We start from the raw sequence: 13,417 nt of genomic DNA, 5'->3' as shown, positions 1-13,417 counted from the left end.
GATTTCATTGATTAACACTTGGACATTGGTCTTTGGTACCGTCCAAGTTATTCCTTGTATTTGATAAAGACTAGATATTGTTTTTAGCTTGAGTAAAAATCAAATCAAGAGAGAGATATTAACTCCTTGAGATACTTTTATCTAGATTGAGTCTGACTGTCTAGTTGATTCTCTAGCAAAGTATTTTGGAGTTAGTCCATACAGATTGCTAAGCGAAATATTGGGTGGTGTTGTTAGACCCCCGCTTTTTCAATCTCCATCTGCTCAACTATTTTTCTTAGGTCATTCTATGCATGATCGTGAATAGATTCTTGTACTGTAACTATCCCACCAGTATTCTGTTCCAGATTTTTTTTTCAAACGTCCGTGAGACTGCTTTGCAAGACTTGTAGACTAATTTTTGAAGTGGTTGTATCTATTGGTCCATGCATAAACAAACTTCTCCTTCCGCGGATTCAACCATGTATTTAGGCAATAATCGACAACCTTCTTATGATCCATGCTCCAATCATCAATAAAATTTTGCAAGTTGGCATAATACTTCACCTCGATTTTTGAATGATCCAAATGGTCCCAATATTTCAAAAAAATCTTTCAATAGATCCCCCTCTTCATCGTATTTTTCCTTTTCTTTCCTTTTCTCTTCCGCTCGCTCCTTTTTGGAAAGTTGACTTAGACCCTCGTCTTCCTCCTTTGAGCGCCGATTACAATTCTTAGTATGGATCTTTTGGATTTGATTCTTGCAAAAGAGTGGTTTGGATGTGCCACGAAGAAAGAAAATGTTGAGCAAGTGGAAAAACTTGACGAACGACACTCATAATTGAAAAATCCTTATCCGTAAATATAACCTGAGGTGTCTCTTCTCCATGGTAAATCAACCTCACTTGTTCCAACGCCCAAACTTAGTCCTATATTTCTTCTTTTTCCATAAAGCACCATGCAAAGGTGAATGATTGTTTATCCGAAGTATGACTGACCACGTTCAACATCGGCATGTTATACCTGTTTGTCTTTTAGGTGCAATCTATGAAAAGGACCTGGTAAAAACACTGAGCCAAATCCACCATCCTTGGGTGCGCAGAAAAATATAAGTCACTTTCTCCCCCGGACCCACCCTAGTTTGCATTGCGTAGTTCAGTTTTTCTGCTAACTGGTAAGCACGCAAGTGCGACGCTTTTTCACCCATAACTATATTACCTAGGCCTCATTTTATTACTAAAAAAGTTGTTTGTAGGTATTTTCAGAAAATAAATGTTTTTGGAAGAATCAACTCGAAAAGTTGTTAAAGGCACCTCCGGAGGGCATTTGTTATTCGGACTCTCATTGTTGGTTAAGGGGCACCTCAATTACTAAGGGGCACCTGCTTTACTATTCAGCACCCACTGCTATTCACACACCGGGTTTGGTTAAGGGCTGTCCATCTTATTCCTCGTTTGAAACTGAAAAAGGCGGGAAACTTGGTTCATCGGAAAAACATATTTTAGGGTTTGCATTTGGAGACGATTCAAGAAGACTCAATGGGTGAATTTGTTTGGGAAGTTTTGACTGAGCTTAACAGGCCTGGTAACGAGTTTTGATTCGATTAGAATTGATTGGAATCACCGTTGGAAGAAAATATGGACTGTTATTCTCGGGTTTATCCCGGAAAAGTTTTGCTTGGATTTGTGTGGAGTTTAAGTCAGACTAAAGCACAGAAACCGGTTGGATTGGGCCTGTTAAACTCAAACAGGTCTGGTAAGTCCTTTAGATTCGAGAAAAGATGGGTTGAATACGTGGATTTTGTTATGACAGAAAAGAGAAGATATTCACGGGTTTTCCAGCATTTATTGAGACTGGCGTGTGCGAGAATCAATATTTGAAGAATTTTAAACGTCTTAGGAGGGTGTTTGGATGCTGCAGAGTCGTGATGAAGTAAAACAGGGAAGTACTTGGTGTGATATTTTGGGAAGCAATGAGATATTCTGTTTTGAATTTGGAGAGATTTTCTCGTGATTTTATCCAACAGATTGATTGGAAATGAGATATTGTGACTTAACAGGGATGGTAAGTCTCCCAGATTCGCAAAAATAGGGATAATTCACCAAGCTAGGAAAAACAGGGCATTCACGTACGGGAGAGATATTCAGGATTCTGTGGTAATATTTTGGAAAGATTGTGTATCTCTACAGTTGTTAACTCAATATTATGCGTGTTCCAGAATGTTTAGAGTGTGTCTGAAGCAATTGAACGCATGAAGGAGGAAAGAAAGCGAAGAAAATATCTCGAGGATATATTATTTTACTGCCGAGTAATGGAAGAATTTTTGGAGTGATTGAGCAAGATTTCTTGATGCTGCTGGATATATAAAGGGTGTTGGTGTTTCTTAGAAAGGCATCGAGAGTTGGGGAGAAGACCAGAGGGTTGCAGAGCAGATTTCTCTGCTGTTGCAGAGAAGGAGAATAAGAAGAGCGTTTGACGCCTGCTGACTGTCGCAGAGAACTGTCGTTTATTGACAGTACTCGTAACAGTCAGTTTGACACACTTGTTTTGAATTTGCAACATCTATTGTAACAGTGACTTCTGTAACGCCAATAGAGCGTTGTAGTTTCATTGTAATATTAGTTTTCTTTAATAAAAACAACATTTGAGCAATGAGTTATCTTTTTGAGTGTGTTTTTATCATGAGAAGCTAAACCCCAACACTGGGTCGACGAAGGAAGCCGAGTTTCACACACGGGTGAATTTGTATTATTTTCTATATGACTTTTGCACTTATTTTAAATTGATTTACGATTCGTATTAATTAGTTATCATTTTATTAGATGGGTCATGCTTGCTTAAATGTTTGATGTCCCATGCTAACGATTTATAACTAATATTTTGAGGATCTACCTTGCCAAAAATAAGAGTCCTTGTTGTTTTCTTTATTGAGCGATAATTGTTGAGAATAAATAATTGAGCCTATATATTGATATGAATTTGGTGGAATCCTAGACCCAATAACTCTCCCTTTTATTATTTTCATTAAACTTTTAAATTTAATCTTCGCAAGTCTTAGAGTTCGAATCTTAATTACTACGACAACAAATCAAAAATTAGATCAATTTTTGGCGCCGCCGACGCGGATTTGTTTTTAGATTAATTTTTAGTTTTTTTTTTTTTAATTTGGTACAATATTTTCATTTTTTTTTAAATTTTTTTTTCCTTTTTATGCGTTTCTTTTTGTATTTCTTTTCAGGGACATTTTGAGGATGATAACTTCTTATGAAGAGACGTCACCTACGATGACGCTGGCGGAATATAAGCGTAGAAAGTCAAATTACCAGAAAACCTCATCTGAGATGACGCTTGCTGAATATATGTGTAGGCAATGGTATGGAGTTTCTGCTCTACATGAGGTAAGTGAAGAATCTCCTCTAGAGATATATGAGAAGTATTACAAACACACACCGCCTAGCTTGGAACAAAGATTGAGATTATTAGAATGCCAAAAATTATTTAATGATGATGATGATCAGTCTTGTAGTGACTCTCTGTTCCAGACAGAACTTGAAGATGACCCTGTGGACGATTGTGGTGATGATTTGCCTAATTCCATAGATGAATCCATCCCACAAGATAATTCACCCAACTTAGAGGATGTTTCTAGACCCCTAAACTTCCAAAAGTTACCTAATTTAGGGTTAGGATTGTGTGCTTTTAGAGTGTTGTTGGATTACTTTGCATCTAAATACCCATAGGACTTGCCTATTCCTGATACAGTGCATGGGCCGATTGATAATTCCCAGTCTCAATAAAATCCCCATATTTTGTTCTTTACGCACTTCCTTGTGCAGTAAAAACTTGGTTTAGGGGTAAATCTTGGTTTTTGATAGTTACAGCGTCTCCGCATTTACATGACATAAGTGTGAAGCTGTCGTTTGTAAATATTGTATTTTGGGCCGATCCCCAAGTTTTCAGGTTATTAGTTTATGGGGATCCTTTTTGTACATTCCAGTAGGTGTATTTTTATTTTTTATTTTCGTTTACTTTTTTTTTGCATCTTATGGATTTCCCATCTTGAGGACAATGTAATGTTTAAGTGTGGGGGAGTGGTTAACGTTTTATTTTTCTTTTTCAGGAATTTTCTTGCATATTATGACCAGCTGTGTAGCGGGTCTTTTATATTTTCTTGCATATTAGGACCAGCTGTGTAGCGGGTATACAAAAAAAAAAGGATTTTTTTTTACAGTTGTTAGGGTTATGACCAGCTGTGTAGCGGGTCTAAAAATAAAATAAAATTATATGACCAGCTGTGTAGCAGGTCTCTCTCTCTATCTTATTATATTACCAGCTGTGTGGCGGGTCAATCTTCTGTTTTGCTCGAGGACTAGCAAAATGTAAGTGTGGGGGAATTTCATAAGCATGCAAGTGCGACGCTTTTTCACCCATAACTATATTAGCTAGGCGTCATTTTATTACTAATAAAGTTGTTTGTAGGTATTTTCAGAAAATAAATATTTTTGGAAGAATCAGCTCGAAAAGTTGTTAAAGGCACCTCCGGAGGGCATTTGTTAATCGGACTCTCATTGTTGTTTAAGGGGCACCTCAATACTAAGGGGTACCTGCTTTACTATTCAGCACCTACTGTTATTCACACACCGGGTTTGGTTAAGGGTTGTCCATCTTCTTTCTCGTTTGAAACTGAAAAAGGCGGGAAACTTGGTTCATCGGAAAAACAGATTTTAGGGTTTGCATTTGGAGACGATTCAAGAAGACTCAACGGGTGAATTTGTTTGAGAAGTTTTGACTGAGCTTAACAGGCCTGGTAACGAGTTTTGATTCGATTAGAATTGATTGGAATCACCGCTGGAAGAAAATATGGACTGTTATTCTCGGGTTTATCCCGAAAAAGTTTTGCTTGGATTTGTGTGGAGTTTAAGTCAGACTAAAGCACAGAAACCGGTTGGATTGGGCCTGTTAAACTCGAACAGGTCTGGTAAGTCCTTTAGATTCGAGAAAAGATGGGTTGAATACGTGGATTTTGTTATGACAGAAAAGAGAAGATATTCACGGGTTTTCCAGCATCTACTGAGACTGGCGTGTACGAGAATCAATATTTGAAGACTTTTAAACGTCTTAGGAGGGTGTCTGGATGCTGCAGAGTCGTGATGAAGTAAAATAGGGAAGTACTTGGTGTGATATTTTGGGAAGCAATGAGATATTCTGTTTTGAATTTGGAGAGATTTTCTCGTGATTTTATTCAACAGATTAATTGGAAATGAGATATTGTGACTTAACAGGGATGGTAAGTCTCCCAGATTCGCAAAAAGAGGGATAATTCACCAAGCTATGAAAAATAGGGCATTCACGTATGGGAGAGATATTTAGGATTCTGTGGTAATATTTTGGAAAGATTGCGTATCTCTACAGTTGTTAACTCAATATTATGCGTGTTCCAGAATGTTTAGAGTGTGTCTGAATAAATTGAACACATGAAGGAGGAAAGAAAGGGAAGAAAATATCTCGAGGATATATTCTTTTACTGCCGAGTAATGGAAGAATTTTTGGAGTGATTGAGCAAGATTTATTGATGCTGCTGGATATATAAAGGGTGTTGGTGTTTCTTAGAAAGGCATCGAGAGTTGGGGAGAAGACCAGAGGGTTGCATAGCAGATTTCTCTGCTGCTGCAGAGAAGGAGAAGAAGAAGAAAAAGAAGAGCGTTTGGCGCCTGCTGACTGTCGCAGAGAACTGTCGTTTATTGACAGTACTCGTAATAGTCAGTTTGACACGCTTGTTTTGAATTTGCAACATCTATTGTAACGGTGACTTCTGTAACGCCAATAGAGCGTTGCAGTTTCATTGTAATATTAGTTTTCTTTAATAAAAACACCATTTGAGCAATGAGTTATCTTTTTGAGTGTGTTTTTATCATGAGAAGCTAAACCCAAACACTGGGTCGACGGAGGAAGCCGAATTTCACACACGGGTGAATTTGTATTATTTTCTATATGACTTTTGCACTTATTTTAAATTGATTTATGATTCGAATTAATTATTTATCATTTTATTAGATGGGTCATGTTTGCTTAAATGTTTGATGTCCCATGCTTACGATTTATAAATAATATTTTGAGGATCTACCTTGGCACAAATAAGAGTCCTTGTTGTTTTCTTTATTGAGCGATAATTGTTGAGAATAAATAATTGAGCCTATTGATATGAATTCGGTGGAATCTTAGACCCAATAACTCTCCCTTTTATTATTTTCATTAAACCTTTAAATTTAATCTTCGCAAGTCTTAGAGTTCGAATCATAATTACTACGACAACAAATCAAAAATCAGATCTATTTTTGGCGCCGCCGACGCGGATTTGTTTTTCATTAAACCTTTAAGGGCGTATGCGCGATATGAGGTGCTTCGTGGGAAAAAGTTTGAGTTCGACCATTGCTACTTTATCTTGGAAGGCACTATGTGTAATTACGCCATTTATGGTTAAGTGTATAAGTGCACCGTTGTTATTCATTTCCTTCAATGCAACGCTATGCAAGACGTATGCCTTTTACGATTCAATGAAATGATTCTATGAAATCACAAATTATAAAAAAAAGAAGGGTAGAGTCGTCGGTATTTAGAGATGTAGAGAATAATGACTCTCATGTAAATATGAAATGGATTGTTAAGGTCGTCATTATATAATAATGCCAAACTGACGACCCTTAGAGTAACAACTGCAGAGAGTAAAAAGTTTTCAAGTCGTGGAGTTCTAAACATATTGAGTTAACGACTCTAGCTGACCTAAAAGTTGGAGTCGTCAAATTTATCAAACTTGGTTGACGATTTTTCATAATCTGCAAAATTTGCATATTGGAGTCGTTTATTTCTGTGCCAAATCGATGACGACTCACAAGGGTCGTTAGTTTATTACACTATCGACCTAACGACTCTCACATTGAGTTGTTGCATAGTCACCATGAATCGACCACTTGGAGCACCATTCATGCGATTTGAAGAGTATAGTAAGTTTACCTAATTGTTTTGAGCTCCGGGTTCTTCATTTCGAGGATTGGTTCCTTGATTTTGAGCAATAGGTTCTTCATTTCCATCATTTATCAAAGCTTCCTCTATTAACATCTCTTCATCAAACATCCAATCCATAGGATTAGTTGAGACAATCTCCCCATCAACACAATCATGTATGTTGTTTAAACCTTCACCAACATCACTTCCTCCATTAAAATTACTCATTTCAAATAACCCTAACTTTCCCCCAAAAACTCACCCCATTCTTCTCCACAACACAAAAACACAATTTTTCTTTTATCAAAATTTTATCCCTAAATCTGATTTTAATCTACCTAAACTAATTAACAACTAATCAACCCAACTAACACTAATGATTTTGGGTAATTTAGCCATTTTTAAAAAAGGGATAAGGGATAACCCCAATTACTATTTCACGACCTTTTATTTGTCCTGTAGTTAGGGTCCCCTAATTATTTTCCATGACCCCCAATTAATCGCCGGTAATTAAGTATCACATTGCTTCTTCTGTTCGTTTTCAAATTTAAAATTCGCCATATATGGGATTTTTTGCCGATGAGGCAAAAAAAAACTATCCCAGTCGGACCATGCTCACCCCCTTGCTTTACTTACATGTTAAGGATTCTTTGATGTAATAAATCCTTTACTATAGATAGCAGGTTTTAGATGAGAAACATTAATTCCTCGCTAAATAATAGAGGTTATTATTAACACCATCAAGAAATTTGGTAACTATTAAGAATTGGTAAGAGGAATATAGAAACTTATTCCTGTAAATTTGAACGGTGTCCTTTGAGAAAAAACAAAGGATGAAATAAGGAGCTGGAATATCACCAATGGAAGCAAGTAATTTTCTATTAGTTTAAGCTCTATGATTAATTGTGTTGCACACTATGAATATCCCAGTCCTGATCATGTTTCGAATGGTGTAAAAACATGATAGAAATCCGCAACAAATTTATGTTTCTTGACATCACGATAACAACAAGCGTAGTCGCAGTAGTTAATATCGACGCATCTTACATAAGGAATATTAAAAGACAGGAGATGAAAACATTAATCAGGCATTTTGTTGTGCAGAAATATAGCCTAGCTTCCGCATTTGTTCTTCCCTCTGTTCTTTCGTCCTTTGCTGGTGCTTCGAAACGTATATAGTCATACATTATACCTTGAAACGGGCCTTCACCTTTAACCTGTGAAAGAAAAATGGTATTTTCGCCATCTTTGAGCCAATCACTCTTTACATCAACATTGAACAACAGATACAGGCCATGAATTCCATGTCTCGCAATGGCATTATCCTTGCGCATTCCTCCAGTTGTGAAATGAGGGATCTCTGTATTCAAATTGTTGAGTCGAATCTACTCAACGAAAAAAATGAAAAGACAATTATTAGTGCAACTTGTCAACAAGGTCAAACTAGAAGGAGAAACGAACACACTTGAAATGATAAATAGTTGGCATATACCTGCAACTTTGCTCCATGTGTGGATGCGAGTGCCACTCGCAACTTATAAATCGTACCCTGATCAACACTATCTAGGTCGAACTTAATCTGCCATGTTGTTGAGTTGTACACTTTTTCTCCCAACTTCCTGTTAAACAAGTATATATTGTTTTGCTTTTAGTATATTTTCAAAAATATGAGGTCCAGTGTAAATCCTGGACCGGCTAAGACTCATTTGGACTTGAATAGTGCAGTAAAAGATACAACAAGAACCCCTACCGGGTAACCTGCGCGTAGAACCAATCTTTCTGGTAAGTGCTGCTGTTTACTGTGTAAACAAGGTCTGTGCTTGGATATAAAACACTATACTGCTCCCACAATCCATATTGTCTAAATCTGTACAAATCAAGTCAGGGAACAGAAGCTAAGTTAAGAATTCATGTTTCAATTTCTAATTTGGACCATATGGTCATATCTTTGGATTATCTATGAGAAACAACCATCCTAACCTGTCTTGCGATAAGTATAGTGGATTAGCGTATTTAGGGTCAACATCTGGGACGAAAAACTCTGCTGCGGTTCTGTCAGGAATACCTATCTCCCACAATGTAGTACCATTTCTTGGAGGCTCATAAACAAGATCATCATCCAATTCAATGGAATCTCCTGTTTTAATAACGAATGGATAAACCAGCGCAAAACTGAAGTAATTAAAAGAATAGAAATTGTTATATATATACATACCTGCTTTAACCGTAATGAGATTTCCATACTTGTAATCTCCTATGAACCCAGGAACCCATGCATATAGATTGTAATCTCCAGAATGTACATTCTTAATTGTGAATGAACCATCAAGACCAGCTCTAGTCCAAAATTGGTACCCCTAAACAACAGAATGAAAAGCAGTGTCTTTGGGTTGAAAATTCAAATCAGACATTGATATTTTAAAGGAGAAGTACATATACATGCATCGGTATAAACTAATTGATGGGTATAAGACCTTGCACTCCGTCTGCCAGGACCCAACTTCTCCGGGTAAAGCTAACCCAACGTAAGCATCTACTGCAGGTATATCTTTCTTGCTTACAAACCTGAAAAATATATAGAAGAAACAATGAATCTTGTACACCAATTTTCATACTCATTTGTAGTGTATATTGTGATTGTCAGCATATTCTTTATCTGCATAATTTCAGACACATTCTCTACTGTATTTTAAGATAAAAAACTAATACCTATCACGGACGAGTATTCTTCCATTGACTGTGCCTCTTTGATCAGATTTTGGATAGTCGGTGGAAGCTAGGAAATTATACGGCCATTTCTGGGCTTCTTGTTGCAGCTAAAAACAAAAGAAAAAAAAAATATTTACAGATTGAGGTGGAGAGGAGAAATCTTAACCAAGATCATTTTTTTTTTAATTCCCAAAAGAAAGCTAAACCTGTTCATTGGCATCGTCCCACAATGCGCTTTCATTTGTACCGGGTGGAGCTGAATTAAGATATATGAACACCGGACCATGCACTTTTTTCCAAGGTTCTCCATTTCCAAACATGGGTATCTTATCCTGGCCCATATAGTGGGAACTAAGGAACACCTGAGTGATGAGGAGTAGGTATTGCAATCAATTTTTGATTTTTCTATAGGATTGGCGTTGTAACAGGGTCTAGATAGATTACAGAAGATATCTTAGCACTTACAGTGAGAGATGTAGGACCAACATGTGAGGTGAGTTCCTGCTTTAGAGGACCACCACCTCGATATTCATCGCTTGGTGTGATATGCCAAAAACCTACTGAAGGGTCAGAGGCCACAGAGCTAACCCACCCGTGAACCTCTATGTCTTCACTATTTAGTGCATACATGTACTTGTCATCCACCTGCACAAAATAGAATATAATGCAAGCTTGAAACTTTGAGTAACAACTTCATTACCACAAACCCAAACAGCAAGCAAGTCGATGATTTTGTAAGTACTTGGCCTTTTAGTTCTGGTTCAACAGGGTCAACAAGAAGAGTTGCTTCTTTGTATTGAAGTACTTTTCCTCTTGGTGGTACACGATCCTCTGGCAGTGGCATTCGTCTTTGCCGTGTCTTACTTATAGCTAGATATTGAAACCTTGATAATTGGTATATCCCCACCGTGCCACAAGAAATGCAAAGTTAGGAATTTATATTTGTCCATACTGCAATTCAATATTCTTTACATTGTTGTCAAATATCATACGAGAAAGCTAGCTAGTTTTCTTACTTGTCTTTACGAAGCTTGAAGACGACCCTAGTTCCATTGAGGTTGAAATCTGGGAATCCATTTAGGTGCTCATAGATGCCATACGTATAGAATCCTGACGAACCTTTTAACATTACATATCTGCAAGTTGTACAAAATTATTTAACCACTGATTCCACTGGTATTGAGCATCAAAAAGAAGAAAAACAGAAGGATCAATCAGTTAGTACCTTATGTCAAAGTTGAGGGGATCCCAATCTGTGCTGTTGTTTGAGTCTGACTGATGTGACGGAGATGATGAAGCCGAGGAATTCCATGTTCTTGAGAACGAAATTTCAACTTGAGTTTCATTTTGAACTATAACCTTAAAACTAGTTCCATGCATCCTGCAAAACTCATTTCATTTCATTAATTCAAATGTTTTACTACTTTTGCTACTTTGATAATGTCACTAGAATAATTTTCTTATAACTTACAAAAGTTGTGATCCTCTGGTTCCCCTTTGGCTCCAGTGCAGATCCCAGTACCTACACATCCATCAATCAATTCAAGAAAAACAAAGTCAAGGTCAAAGTCAACGCCAGAAGTAGGTAATGTAGTTGATCAATAAGGGTAGCAGAGCACAAATATGTACCCTCTATTATGGTCTTCATTGTCGATTTCTAACAAGTTGTCGGTACCGTTATACTGAACTCCAGTGACGAATCCTAAAGGATTGGATATATTTACTTGAACTAACCCATTATCCATCACCACCTTGAACAAACAGCAGCAAAAAACTCTTGAATGACCTAGAAAATACACCGGAACTTCTCCAAACTGTATCCTAATAGAAAATAAAACAGGAAAAGTAAAATTTACTCACCTGGCTGTCTTGTACATACAATTTTACACCGTCTTCAAGATTGCTCAAAGCTGATGTGTTCCATGCGTAATTGTTGATTAGAATTAACAATAACAAGTAGCCTAACGTGGATGTACAAGAAGTTTTCACAGATGACATCATTTCTGCAGATGATCATCAATTTTGCTATTTTGTGCACTCTAGGTAACAAGAAAATGTATATATTAGGTCTTGTTGATCAAAGAAAGCCAAAGAATAACAATCAACCTGGAAGATTGTAAATGTCTGACATTGATACTGTTTATATATGTTAAATTGGTAATTCTTTATGACCTTTCTGTTAAAATATGGATGAATAATCTTTGAAGACTCTCATTTAAAGCAAAAATAAACACAAGATCATGGAGTGACCGGAATGAGTTTTATCTTTTATTAGCTGTTTAATTCTGAAGATAATATCTCATAATTGCTGGGGGGGAGAGAGAGAGAGAGGGAGAAGTTATACGAAGAGTTAAGTTGAAGAGAAGTAGAAGTTGGGTGCAAGTTAGTTGTCTTTTGTTTTTGTTCTGTTTTTCCGAAAGAGAGAAGCGTAAGAATCAACATCATTGTTGTGATTTTCACTTTTTTTCCAAAACGTGAGAGAGGAACTTTTTTGAGGTATTTATGTTAGGCTTCAGCTACACCATCATGACATATATAAAACGACAACAGAATTGCAATTTTTCATCACTATGTAGGTTTAAGCGTAATTTTAGGCTATAGCATGTTAGCCCAATTAGTTTAGGTAGATACATCACATTTTGGGCGTTGGGGAGGGACTTGAGCCAGGGGAAGCTGAGCCCTAGCTCTGCCTCTGTATAGAAGCTAATGTGAAACTAGTTATTCAATCCCCCACTGATGCAATTCCTTTAGTTGGACTAGTATAAAAACATTATAGATAAAGCGTCTTTCTAAAAGGAAAAGGCTCCGAGATTTGGTTGGGACCAAATTTCAAATTGAAAGAAAAAAAAGGCCTGTCAGGGAGAGTAAAATCAACATCCGAGGCATCACATATGTGAGTTGAGCCATGATTAATTCTATTGTATACTAATCCAAACTACACAAACTTAATTATCAATGTTGAACAACGTACCTTTCTGATCAACAGAATCAATTGGCCACAGAGCACTATCTGGTGAATTGAAAAATGTTGAAATGGGTACACACGGTGTATACTACGTTCTTCGTAGTACCATTGAGCCTAATTAATCATGTGCCTCCGGCTTCTATTGTCTCTGCATCATTCTTTGATTTGATCCCAAACAGAGAGAGAGAATGATATATGAATCATATCATCCGATGTATTTAACATGGTTTATATGTACAACTTAAATGCCAACTTAAATGCGTGTATGCTATAATGAAATGCCATATTTTGCAATCATAAATGGCAATTACTATAATTAACCTGGCTCATTCAGAGTAAAAGTGTGTATCAGACTCCTTCCCAAAAATGGTTTTGCTTGTAGGACCAGTTTTGTAAGATAGTCTCACTTTAGGCCAGGTCTGAAGGTGAGAATGCAGTACACCAAGATTATGGTTTAGCCACGAATACTACCGTTAGTAAACGGCATGCAACGGCGAAAGGTAGATTGCGAAACACGGTGTTGCAGTTTATCTACAACCGCCAAGCCGCCGTTGCGAAATGTTACTTGTAACATCTTCACGCCGTTACGACTTTTTTTATCAGCATAAGAAAATGTGGCTTCATTCCAGGCCATGATAACAAAATCAAATAAATCTGAGAATCAACGCTCAAGGAAATTAATTACATTTTGATTCTTTAAAAGTAAGCCTTAATAAGGCATGCTGCTCAAGGGTTGAAGTTTCAGTTTCAGAAGTGTACACA

At 37.0% G+C, this 13,417-nt stretch overlaps 1 protein-coding gene across 2 annotated transcripts; it reads right to left on the bottom strand.

The window, feature by feature from the left end:
- Positions 1 to 7,894: 7,894 nt before the first annotated feature.
- Positions 7,895 to 11,941, bottom strand: LOC113319023 (probable rhamnogalacturonate lyase B). Of its 2 annotated transcripts, XM_026567329.1 has the most exons (15): positions 11,551 to 11,941; positions 11,320 to 11,441; positions 11,162 to 11,212; positions 10,916 to 11,071; positions 10,707 to 10,826; positions 10,433 to 10,574; positions 10,156 to 10,335; positions 9,897 to 10,052; positions 9,691 to 9,797; positions 9,456 to 9,546; positions 9,197 to 9,338; positions 8,962 to 9,118; positions 8,732 to 8,848; positions 8,474 to 8,600; positions 7,895 to 8,366 (listed from the first exon to the last, which is right to left on the bottom strand). In XM_026567329.1, exons 1-15 carry the CDS (start codon positions 11,689 to 11,691, stop codon positions 8,025 to 8,027), a joined length of 2,151 nt encoding a protein of 716 aa, XP_026423114.1. In that variant the 5' UTR covers positions 11,692 to 11,941; the 3' UTR covers positions 7,895 to 8,024. The 2 variants fall into 2 exon arrangements, with proteins under 2 accessions (XP_026423114.1, XP_026423113.1); XM_026567328.1 differs by having other exon boundaries at positions 8,962 to 9,338.
- Positions 11,942 to 13,417: the final 1,476 nt, after the last annotated feature.

Source organism: Papaver somniferum, chromosome 10 (assembly GCF_003573695.1).
Source record: "Papaver somniferum cultivar HN1 chromosome 10, ASM357369v1, whole genome shotgun sequence".
NCBI classification, from domain to species: Eukaryota; Viridiplantae; Streptophyta; class Magnoliopsida; order Ranunculales; family Papaveraceae; genus Papaver; species Papaver somniferum.
The sequence above is the reverse complement of the archived record's forward strand: the minus strand, read 5'-3'. Positions and strand labels throughout refer to the sequence as shown.